This window comes from Bolinopsis microptera, chromosome 9 (assembly GCF_026151205.1).
Source record: "Bolinopsis microptera isolate Bmic1 chromosome 9, MBARI_Bmic_1.0, whole genome shotgun sequence".
Classification (NCBI taxonomy): domain Eukaryota; kingdom Metazoa; phylum Ctenophora; class Tentaculata; order Lobata; family Bolinopsidae; genus Bolinopsis; species Bolinopsis microptera.
This window is the reverse complement of record NC_087080.1, coordinates 13,971,179-13,984,015: the sequence shown is the minus strand read 5'-3', so window position 1 is coordinate 13,984,015 and position 12,837 is coordinate 13,971,179. Positions and strand designations below refer to the sequence as shown.

The following is a 12,837-nucleotide window of genomic DNA, read 5'->3' as shown; positions in this document are numbered from 1 at the left end:
AATAGCCGCTAAGAATTAGACAATTTCCTGATCTCAAATACGCCTTTGATAATGTCAGAGGGTGGAAATGAGAGTCTCACGCCCTAAAGTCCCCCTCCCCCGCGCAGGCCGCGGCCCCATTCAATTGATCGATGAAAAATGACGGCCATCAACCATTGTTGGGTTTATGCGGCGCCCACGGTAAATTTGGACAATAGACCTGGCATCTTGACCACCGAACCACTCACAAGCCATTATGCTACTATACGGAACAGTTTCAGCACCATTTAAATCGATCGTTAGCCTTCTTGAGAACAAGTATTTTCCTGTAAAATAATCGCACTCTGCGTTTTCGAGAACAATGATTGGTTGAGTTGCTACACCAAGTTGTAAACGTGTCTTACGCCCTAATTATCCGAACCCATTTTTTACAGTGTCTACCCCTCTTAGTAGCTTTATGTGCCATTTTAAATTGTATAGTTTGGAATTGCGTTGATGGTATGACACGGAAACATCCCAATTAAATCGATTATTGTTTTTCGGTCGTCAAGAAGGCAAACAGATTGTAGACTTATCATGCTGTTTTCTAAGAATGATGAATGTTGATGGACAGGATGCACTGTTATCTGAAGATGAAATGCTATCTACAGTGAGTGCCTACTATTTGGAGCTTTAACTATAACCTCATCTCTAACGTTGTCACGTAAGTACCAACTTAAAATAATTCTTACTAGGAAAATTATCGGTAAAATATTAATAGCCATCTGCGTCATTAATCTGAACTTGAAGTTTATTCACATTAAAAGTCAGCTTAATTGTAAATGGCTTAACTGTAAATGGCAATATTGAAGAATACAGACAGTGTTCGAGACAGAGAAAGCTTCTTGGACAACTTTAATTCAGCTGTAAAATTGTTTTCGAAAAAAAAATTGAACTCTTTCTCGGAGCAGTGAAGATAAAAAGCTGCGGGACTATAGACGTCATTAACACCAACGCTAACTCTGAAGAAGATCAGACTTATACCATTCCCTGTGGAAACTTGGTGGGAGACACAGTTGTTGTTCAGGGCCGAGCCAGACAACACCTGAACTTTGCTGAGATCAGGCTCTATATTACTTTGATAGGTATAAAGCAATGAAAGGCATTAGTTTGGTCAAATCAAACGGAACATATGCTATCAGACTTTCAACTGACTATGGCAGGGTTAAAACAGTTTTAACGCTAGCAACGATCCCCTTTTACATAGTTCCACTAAAATGATAATTTAAGATTAAATATGTATACTGTAAAGTGATAGGTAGATAAACTAAAAAATGTAATAAAACGGTAGGAACAAAGTATACTAAGCAAACGTAGTGGATACGTCATAAAACGAACTGCCCCAAACTCCAATTACTCCCGCGTAATTTCCCGCGTAATTCTAAGACTCCGATTTGCGCCGCCGCAAAGTTATTATAAAACTAAATTCAACACGTGCGACAAATATTTTGCAACATCAGAAAAGGATGCCATAGGTCAAGCTATGGCATTAATATATTTCCACACCCAATACCAAACTTATTCTTTAGCCCGTGCCTCTTTACCACTGATAAGTATATTTTACTAAGACGATCCCGTCTAAAACCCAACTCAATTAAATCATCAGTAAAACTTTAAAACTCTATCAGAAAAAGCAACAACGTTATTACAGATCCTAGAATATCTCACAACCTGTGAACAGTACGTGCCATATAATACACTACTAGCTTGATTACTCATCAAAGGTTGAAACTTGACCACTTTAAAACCAAACTTATCCCTTTTATCATAAACTCTACAAGAAAACTTCCCCTCGCTATTTATCGAAATATCAAGATCTAATACATTGGCGGCACTATCTACTTCAATTTCCTTATTAAGAGTAAGAGAGTCTGGATATATTAACTTAAAATATTCCTCTAAGTAACCATCAGAGTTAAGGGTAGTAATATCATCTATAAGTCTAAAAGTATTATTTAACTTCTTTACAATATAGTATCTACTTTTATACGTACTGTCTAGGAAACTGTTCTCAAAATACCAAAGTGTTAAGTTAGCAATATATGGACCAGGGTTGATTCCAATAGGTACACCGATATGTTGCCGATATAAGATCTCTCCTACTTTAAAGTAACAATTATCCAGTAGAAACTCAACACATTTAATCAACTTAACTTCATCAAAAGCCACAGTCCCATCTCTAAAGCTATTAACCCAAGCAGACCCTTTATCGTAAACAGCTATAAACTTCTTTTTACTATTCCTAAAGGCTAATTTAACAGTAAACTTGAGAGCATCCTTGATATCTTTATGGGCTAAATTCGTGTATAAAGTAGAAAAATCAAAAGTTTGGATGTTTCTCGCTAAGCTATTATCATTAATTTTATCTAAAGCTTCTAAAATCGGTTTATTATTCAAAATGACCCAATTCCTATTAACTCCTGTTACTTTAAACAACATGTTAGTATATCTGCAGATCTCTGAATAAACAGCCTTTAAGGCTAAAGAAATCTTTACTGCCAAGGGCTTAATACTACAATTAGCATAAGAAATAACATACCTAAACTTTAAAATTGGCTTATGAAATTTAGGACTCGAAAACATGTGAGGTAAATTATCAATATTAGAATCTACTTTTATCCCAACGTCTTCTATGAACTTGAAAATATCTTTGTTAATATCACGAACTTCATGCTCCCCACTAACATCATCAATACCCTCATTAGATTGACACTCTTGTATAATATCACTTAAATAATAATGTTTACAAATAATAGCGACGTTCTTAGTTGCTTTGTCCACCGGACATAAAACAAAATACTTTCTGATAAACGCTAATTCTTCACAAGCTTTATCATTACTAAACACAGATTTCCGTTTAAGCTGTTTAGGATATTTCATTTTAAGAGCTTCAGTATTCTTCTTAACAATATCACTAAATTCATTAAACCAACCATTTAAACATGCACTATCGATTTTCTCTTTCCTACTCCAAGGTTTTAAGATTTCTTTAACATTATCTATTACCGAATTACAATTCTTATCAAAATCAATCGTTTTAGGTTCTTTATAAGAAGGACCTTTCTCTAACAGACTTCTCAAGGCGTCGTGCTTTACAAAATTAACATCCCCAGTCACAACATGACCACATAACAATAGTATGTTATATGTAATAGGTATGTTTTAGGTATGTTATAGGTATGTTATATTACTTTTAAATAGGTATGTTATAGGTATGTTATATTACTTTCAAATAGGTATGTTGATTTAAATCTGTTCGGGTGCGGGGTAATTTTCTTGATACTATAAATTTTGTGAATTCCCCATATATTACACCCAGAACCCCATCCTCCCTCCCAAGATTTATAGGTGGTTTATTATTACCTCCCTCTTTCCTTATCTTCACTGTTCTTAACTAAGATATTTACCTGGCCTGGTGTACAACTAATTGTTTGGACATCCATCAGGACCAAAGTCACAGGCTTTGCCAGAGATTCACCAAACATAAGTAATATAACGAAGCTACAATTTAAAGTAATAATCTAAACCATTTAGCAAGATTTGATGAAATGAACTGGAGGTTAATGGAAATTGAACACGGATTAATTTCAAGCTAAATATCTTAAAACAGTCATGTAATAATTAATATTAGTGATATTACTGACAGGTTTAAGCTTCGTTATAGCCGGTAAAATCAAAATGTTCATTGTTCATGTCTGGAAACGGTATACTAGACAAGATTTTATTGGTCATCATTTACACTTACACAGGGCAGCCTATAATTAATATGGATATCTGTGTGTATTTTATTTCACTGACATCGCGTAAATATCAACAGTCCTAAGTTTATTAACTGTGTCTCATCACTAAACCTTCCTAAGTTAAACTCTCGTACCTTACCTGAAGGCTGAAGGGGTTATTTATATAAGTGATACGAAATGTTTGTTTAGCAGGATCTTTCAAAATACATGTGTAAATCGTCTCCGTACCTTATCTTGGGGGACAGGAACAGGTGAGCCACTACCATCCTCCTCCAGAATCTCCAGGGACAGATCGAACTCGTAGTGCAGTGTGTCTGAGATACTGTTCTGCGGAGGAAACTGCTTTAAAACAAAGATAGAGTGGACTAAGACAGAGTGTACTGGTGTGAGTGGGATGGGAGTGGGATGTGTGTGTATAGAGTATCACTTACACTATACACAGTGTATAGTGTACGTGATACATTTAATCTGTTGATTAACGTTATATTCACAGCAACAAAAATAACCGATCGTTTCTCATTTCAAACAAATTATAGATAGAGGGGCCAAATAAAGCCACATGCTGTTAATTTATTCTTGTAATTTTATTTCCATATAGCTTTTAATGATATTCCTAATATTTGTCCATAATGTCTGAACCCATATGATATTAATACATTTGCCCATAAATTCTGAACTGATATAGAAGAAGTGCATCATATTTCCATTCTTAATCTCGCTGGAATGACCTAGGCTAGGTGTGCATCTTCATTGGGTATATCTTAATGTCGAAGCGTGTAATAAATGTTAGAATTTATTTATCTAATTATAATTATCTAGTAAGAATTTGTGAGTGATCATGTTCTGCCTTCGTAAAAACGTGCACTGCCTACCTCAGCTGAACAGACCCCCATGCAAAACAAGGTGCCCACTAGTACACCATTCCAGGGAGAATTAGATTGCAAACGTTTAAATGCTTCCTCTGCTCTCATCAAAGAATGTCCGCTACAACTTCCAAAGTTGTCATGTTCCAAGAAAAATGATAGCAATATTTCGCTATTTCATATACGGATATATTTTTGAAATTAAAATGTAAGTACTAACTACTGAATAGCTACAAAAGGAAGAAATCTAACGAAGATCACTGTCAAACTGCACTACTAACATTGCATTGTATCATATCAACTGGTAGGGATTTTATCTTCTTGCTGAAGACCCGTAATGGTGCCCTGGCTGTAAGTGTTAGGATTCATCCTTATTCCTTATCAGTTATCTATCTGGCTATATATTATATGATCGTATAATACTGTATATTATGTTGACGTATTCTTTTCTAGTGGCTACTAAATTGTATAGAGACTTGACTTGATACAAATTGTGACCACGAATGGTTTCATTAATAAACTTTTCTCGGATCACGCACGCACTCTCATCAACAGAATCAATATAAATGGTTTTTATTTCAGGCAAATGATTAACCGCAAACTAGACGAGATCTGGGTCACGTGATAGATTACTACTCAGGTGACCTCCCCTGTACGTGACACGTTCTCCCCTGTACGTGACACGTTCTCCCCTGTACATGACACGTTCTCCCCTGTACGTGACACGTTCTCCCTTGTACGTGTAACGTGATACATACTAGGCGTATTATAATACACGTACTACGTCCGATCACGTAGTTGTATGAGATTTGTAATCCTCTCCTTTTTTTTATTCAGTACTGAAATATTCAATTCATTTCATGACTCCACTTAATTTACTATTCGAAACATAAAATAATAAGGATATCCTCTAAATTTAAATCCAGTATCAAAGTATTAAGACGTTGAATCTTGTCTGTTTTTAAGCAAGATACGTCACTAAGAGGCAATGTATTTGGAGAATGGAGACTGGAGTGAAATAAGGTTTTTTTTTTTACATATTTGATAGATTTACAGATCTGGCTTGACAAAAATTTTCAGGAAAAATCATGTTCGCGGGAAGCAAAAATCCGATGAGTTTTTTAGGGGGGAGGGGTAGGGGGTTGAGGGGGGTTGGGAAGGGTTGTCACATGACGAGAAATTTTTTGCAAAAATTAAACAATCTTTATTTGTTGATATTATTCACCCCTGTTGCCTAGAGTGGTGGGTCTGCACTTGAGAAGAGTGGGTCTGGCCGCTAGAATGGTGGGTCTGCAATCTAGAAGTGGGTCTGGCAACCAGAATGGTGGGTCTACAATCTAGAAGTGGGTCTGGCAACCAGAATGATGGGTCTGTACCCTTAAAGAGTGGTCTGACAACCAGAGTGGTGGGTGTGCACTTGAGAATAGTGGGTCTGGCAGCTAGAATGATGGGTATGCAATCTAGAAGTGGGTCTGTTAACCAGAATTGTGGGTCAACACCCTTGAAGAGTGGGTCTGACAACCAGAATGGTGGGTCTGCACTTGAGAAGAGTGGTTCTTGCGGCTGGAATGGTGGGTCTGCAATCTAGAAGTTGGTCTAGCAACCAGAATTGTGGATCTGCATTCGAGAATAATGAGTCTTCACTCTAGAAGAGTGGGTCCGACAACCAGAATAGTGGGTCTGCACTTGAGAAGCGTGGGTCTGGCCGCTAAATGGTGAGTCTGCACCCTTTAAGAGTGGGTCTGACAACCAGAGTGGTGGGTCTGGACTTGAGAAGAGTGGGTTTGGCAGCTGGAATGGTGGGTCTGCATTCTAGAAGTTGGTCTGGCAACCAGTATGGTGGGTCTGACAACCAGAGTGGTGGGTCTGCACCCTTGAAGAGTGGGTCTGACAACCAGGGTGGTGGGTCTACACTTGAGAAGAGTTGGTCTGGCAGCTAGAATGGTGGGTCTGCGATCTAAAAGTGGGTCTTGCAACCAGAATGGTGGGTTTGCATTCTTGAAGAGTGGGTCTGACAACCAGGGTGGTGGGTCTACACTTGAGAAGAGTTGGTCTGGCAGCTAGAATGGTGGGTCTGCGATCTAAAAGTGGGTCTTGCAACCAGAATGGTGGGTTTGCATTCTTGAAGAGTGGGTCTGACAACCAGAGTGGTGGGTCTGCACTTGAGAAGAGTGGGTCTGGCAGCTAGAATGGTGGGTCTGCAATCTAGAAGTGGGTCTGGCAGTTAGAATGGTGGGTCTGCAATCTAGACGTGGGTCTGGCAACATGAATATTGGGTCTGCACCCTTCAGGCTTAAAGAGTGGGTCTGACAACCAGAGTGGTAGATCTGCACTTGAGAAGTGTGGGTCTGGCAGCTGGAATGGTGGGTCTGCAATCTAGAAGTTGGTCTGGCAACCAGAATGGTGGGTCTGCACCCTTCAGGCTTCAAGAGTGGGTCTGACAACCAGAGTGGTGGGTCTGCACTTGAGAAGAGTGGGTCTGGCAGCTAGAATGTTGGGTCTGCAATCTATAAGTGGGTCTGGCAACCAGAACGGTGGGTCTGCAGTCTGCACCCTTAAAGAGTGGGTCTGACAACCAGAGTGGTAGATCTGCACTTGAGAAGAGTGGGTCTGGCAGCTGGAATGGTGGGTCTGCAATCTAGAAGTTGGTCTGGCAACCAGAATGGTGGGTGTACGTACACCCTTGAAGAGTGGGTCTGACAACCCGATTGTGGGTCTGGACTTGAGAAGAGTGGGTCTTGCAGCTGGAATGGTAGGTCTGCAATCTAGAAGTTGGTCTGGCAACCAGAATGGTGGGTGTACGTACACCCTTGAAGAGTGGGTCTGACAACCAGAGTGGTGGGTCTGGACTTGAGAAGAGTGGGTCTGGCAGCTGGAATGGTGGGTCTGCAATCTAGAATTTGGTCTGGCAACCAGAATGGTGGGTGTACGTACACCCTTGAAGAGTTAGTCTGACAACCCGAGTGGTGGGTTTACACTTGAGAAGAGTTGGTCTGGCGGCTAGAATGGTAGGTCTGCGATCTAAAAGTGGGTCTTGCAGCCAGAATGGTGGATCTGCACTTGAGAAGAGTGGGTCTGCAGTCTGCACCCTTAAAGAGTGGGTCTGACAACCAGAGTGGTAGATCTGCACTTGAGAAGAGTGGGTCTGGCAGCTGGAATGGTGGGTCTGCAATCTATAAGTGAGTCTGGCAGCTAGAATTTAGTGGGTCTGAAATCTAGAAGTGGGTCTTGCAACATGAATGTGGGTCTGCACCCTTGAAGAGTGGGTCTGGCAATCAGAATGGTACGTCTACACTCTAGAAGAGTGGGTCTGGCAACCAGAATGGTGGATTTTCGCCCTAGAAGGGTGAGTCTGGAAACCAGAAAGGTGGGTCTACAATCTGGAATAGTGAGTCTGGAAACCAGAATTGCGGGTCTGCATTCTAGAATAGTGGATCTTCACTCTAGAAGAGTGGGCCTGGCAACCAGAATGGTAAGTCTACACTCTGTCAACCAGATTTGGGGGTCTATAAACTAGAATAAAGGAGATATGGCTACCAGAATTGTGGGTTTGGACAACCCGAATGGTGGGTCTTCACTCTAGAATAATAGGTCTGGTGGGTCTACACTTTAGAAGAGTGGGTCTGGCAACTAGATTGGTGTGTCTGCAATCTATAAGAGTGGGTCTGGCAACCAGAATAGTGGGTCTGCAATCAAGGGAATCAAGATGAGTGAGTCTGGCAATTAGAATGGTGGGTCTGCACCTTAGGGTAGTGGGTCTGGAAACAAGAATGATGGGTCAGAATTCTTGAATAGTGGGTCTTCACTCTAGCTAAGAGTGGGTCTGGCAACAAGAATGGTGGGTAAGAATTCTAGAATAGTGGGTTTTCACTCTAGAAGAGTGGGTCTGGCAACCAGAATGGTAAGTCTACACTCTGTCAAGTGTCAACCAGAATTGGGGGTCTAAACTAGAATATAGGATATATGGCAACCAGAATTGTGCGTCTGGAGTCTAGAGTCTAGAATAGTGGGTCCGGCAACCCGAAAGGTGGGTCTTCACTCAAGAATAGTGGGTCTGGCAATCGGAATGGTGCGTCTACACTCTAGAAGAGTGGGGCTGGAAACCAGAATGGTAGGTCTTCGCCTTAGAAGAGTGGGTCTGGCAACCAGAATGGTGGGTCTGCATTTTAGAATAGTGGGTCTTGACTCTATACCTACTAGAAGAGTGGGTCTCCTCTCTAGAAGAGTGAATCTGGCAACCAGAATGGTAATTCTTCACTCTGTCAACCAGAATTGGGGGTCTATGAACTAGAATATAGGAGATATGACAACCAGAATTGTGGGTCTGGACTCTAGAATAGTGGGTCTGGCAACCAAAATGTTGAGTCTGCACTCTAATAGAGTGGGTCTGGCAACTAGAATGCAGACACGTAGCCAAGGGGAAGACCCCCGGAAAAAAATTGAACCCCAAAAAAAATAGTCCCCATGGTCGCCTAGTAAGTGGGCTGTGTTTATGACTGTTTGATTAAACGACACAACAGGCGGGGGTGATGCAACGTCAATTAATGTCAATTAATGTCAATTAATGTCAATTAATGTCAATGTCAGTTTTGCAAAATTTTGGAATACTGACATTAATTGACACGATATTTTTCGACCAGAGATTATGTAGTTCTACCATATTTTTAGCACTTTAGAACGTTTATATCGTCAATTTATTCACTACTATCACATATGGAAATGTGAAATGTGAAAAAAATTCAGATCATTAAACAATAAAACTAAAATAATACGGTTTTCCGAAATTTAATTTTCTTAAATGGGCGTGGCCATCCAAGGGCGTGGTTCTCAACATCATCAGAACTTAAAACCCACATTAAACGAAATGCCTTCATGACATTTATATTTGAATAACGAATCTTAAACAGCTAACATTACTCCTTCATACTAAAAAAGCCGATTCTAGATATTTTACATGTATAAGAAACCAATAAAATATGGGCGTGGCCGGTGGGGACCGAAGATGGAAAAGTTGGAAGCTGAAATTTTTTTTGGAGGTCTTTGAACCTAAGGATCAACAGATAAGAACATACTCATAATTATTCAAGGACATTTTGTTTTTTTGAACCGGTCTAACTTACATAGACGTGAATATCTTGAATATTTATCGAATAATGATAATCTCAAATTTCAAGACAAATTAATGTCAATTAATGTCAATTAATGTCAATTAATGTCAATTAATGTCAATGTCAGTTTGGGGTTTTTATGGAATACTGACATTAATTGACGTTGCATCACCCCCCAACAGGCAATCGACTTTAGCATTTCGTAAATTATTCCCAAATCCCACTATACAATATGTACTTATTCAATTCAATGTGACAAGTACTGAGTTCCCCCCTAGCCCCCAACTTTGTATTATTGTGATGTCTGAAATTACAAATTTCTAATGCCAAATGTCGTCTGAAACACCCTATTTCTCAAAAATATTCCGGGGGCTGCACCCCCAACTTTGTATTATCGCCGTCCTACAAATTTCTTTAATGCCTAATGACGTCTAAAACAAATAATTTCTAAAAATTTTCTTGGGGGCTGCGCCCCCCCCTCCCAGTCCCCCAACTTTATATTATTGTGATGTCTGATTATTACTGCGCCCCCCAGCCCACCAACCTTGTATTATTGTAATGTCTGATTATTGCTGTCCCACAAATGTCGTCTGGAACACTCTATTTCTCAAAAATTTTCCGAAGGCCAGGGCTGCGCCTGCCTAGCCCTCCAACTTTGTATTATTGTGATGTCTGATTATAATTACTGTCCTACAAATTTCTTTAATGCCAAATGTCGTCTAAAACACATAATTTCTCAAAAATTTTCTTATTGGCTGCGCCCCCCCCCCCCTCCTTAGCCAACCAACTTTATATTATTGTGATGTCTGATTATTACTACCCTACTAATTTCTTTAATGCCTAATGTCGTCTGATTCACCCTATTTCTCAAAAATTTTCCGGGGGGTGCGCCCCCCTAGCCTCCCAACTTTGTATTATTGTGATGTCTGATTATTACTGTCCTACAAATTTCTTTAATGCCAAATGTCGTCTAAAACACATAATTTCTCAAAAATTTTCTGGGGGGCTGCGCCTTCCCCTCTCCCTAGCCAACCAAAGGAGCTTCGCCCCGGCTACGTGTCGTGTCGGGCTACGTGCCCAGAATCGAAAAAACTTAATCTTTAAATGAATAACGGAACCTTCTTTATGAAGTTACGAGATGATAATATAATTGGGAGGCAAAGTGGGTATCGGGCTTGGGGCTCATAATGCGCAAAATTTGGCCGCTGTCGAGTGGGTCTGCCTAAAATTCACAGATCTAGCTATGGGTCTGAGACATTTGTAAAAAAAAAACCTTAGAGTGAAATGATGCAATGAAAGTTGGGACCTTCGAAGTTTGATGCTGCAAAACTATGTTTTGGCCTTCAAAATATCTTCAAGACAGTAAATTACAAGTTACAGTATACAACATTGAAATTTCGATCATCCAAGATAGCAGCTTGGTAGATAATCACCTTTTCAAGACCTCTGTTGAATGTTGTAGCCATACAATTCAGCACCCTCATACACTGAAAATAGATTGTAATAATGACTAATAACAACTCTTTTCGTTAAATTTATAAATTATTTGATCTAGATAATATCAAGCGCAACCATGTTAGTACCGGCCCTAAGTACAATTTAGTATTAGTAAGCCATGCAGTTAATCGAAATTAAAGGTAGCACCGTCAATGAAATAGTGGACTGAGTAAATTATTCGTGAGATAAGAAGAAAAAGCATGGAATATGAGGCATACACTGCGAGTCATACCCCCCAATACTTACAATTTCTTTGTCCTTACACTTGAAGGCATGACAATAATACATTCCCCCACCCTTTTTGCCACTTGTAAAAGCGAAGCAGTTGGGCAGCTTGGCACTTTTCGTACAGTACAATATCTGAAAGAGAACAAATAACATGAAATATTCAAGAAAGTTTAGAACAGTATTGAATATGAAATTGTAATGTTATTTAAATATAATATATTATAATAACATGATCCAATGATCCAACACTTAATTTAAACTTGCTAAAGGAGCTGATCTAGTTAAAGTCCTTACCGCTTTTACTGGATCAGAGTGTAGATCCTCCTTCTTTTCATCTAGGATCCGAACAAAACCCTCAGGATCATGAGGGATTGCCAGAGTTACCTTGCTGTCAGTGTTGTATTCATGTAACTCGCCTATGATGGCATTTGCTTCTACGTTACTCACTGATGCTCCTGTAAAGAATTATTGTCAAGGAAGATTATCTTTATTATTGGTTAGCAGTACAAACCTGGGCTGGATGTGAATTCCAAACATACATATTCATAAGATAGAGCTCCTTTACACTGGAATTGCCATCGCAACATGAAACATTCTGCAACACTTTAGAACCACCATTTAAAATAAATATTCATTTGTGTTAACTGTTACAGAAAGTTTCATAATTAGATTAAACTGTAGTTGGAATTTTAACTTAATTCTGCAGGATTTAAAATAAAATACTATAACTTTGTGAATAGAGTTTCAGTATCATCCAAAATATATATAATGTATGTAACTTTTTACAGTTCTGAAACTCGTCCATTACAATTTTTGATGTTAGAAATATTACAGACACATCAAGAATGAGGGGCATACCAATGACAGCACGCCCCATGTAGTTGATGTTATCAAACAAAGTCGCCTGACTCATCAAATCATCCTCAGCTGACTCGGACACCACTTCCACTGTATTATCTGGGGTGTCCCTGCTTGCCATAAGTGCTATGAAATATAACGAGTTTTATTTGTATAGAGACATCAAGTTAAGTCAAATAAAGATTTAACTACCACCAGTTAACTGTCACTATTGATTGAGGTGCCTCCTGAAAATTGGGGCTTGATGGGACTCAATCTTGGGTTCAATCCTCATCAGGTCCTACTGTGACACATTTTCCTGCACTGATACCAGGTTATTGTTGATAGTTTGATTATCAGCTGTTACCAAAATCATTTCGTTTAAATGAATATTTAACCATACCGACAACTATTTCTCAACCCACTCAAAAGAGCGAAAACAGATTATTATTTAACCATGCAACTAGAAACCTGATTGAGCCCAATTCTCACACAGTTAACAGGGCACCCAATCAGCATAATAGGGTGCCAGATCAGCCTAAATCC

General features: G+C 39.4%; 1 protein-coding gene across 2 annotated transcripts in view; it reads right to left on the bottom strand.

Annotated features, from left to right (window-relative positions):
* The window catches only part of LOC134821153 (rab GTPase-activating protein 1-like), a 51,502-nt gene extending 39,068 nt beyond the window's left edge, over positions 1-12,434 (bottom strand). The window contains exons 1-5 of one of the 2 annotated variants that reach the window (XM_063831825.1): positions 12,313-12,434; positions 11,749-11,909; positions 11,473-11,586; positions 11,163-11,216; positions 3,987-4,085 (exon numbers count right to left, since the gene is read on the bottom strand). In XM_063831825.1, the coding sequence (XP_063687895.1) occupies positions 3,987-4,085; positions 11,163-11,216; positions 11,473-11,586; positions 11,749-11,909; positions 12,313-12,433 (549 nt within the window). In that variant the 5' untranslated portion in view covers position 12,434. Of the gene's footprint in view, positions 1-3,986; positions 4,086-4,630; positions 4,817-11,162; positions 11,217-11,472; positions 11,587-11,748; positions 11,910-12,312 lie in introns of those variants that run through there. The other variant, XM_063831826.1, reaches the window with a different exon arrangement.
* Between the last annotated feature and the right edge of the window lie 403 nt (positions 12,435-12,837).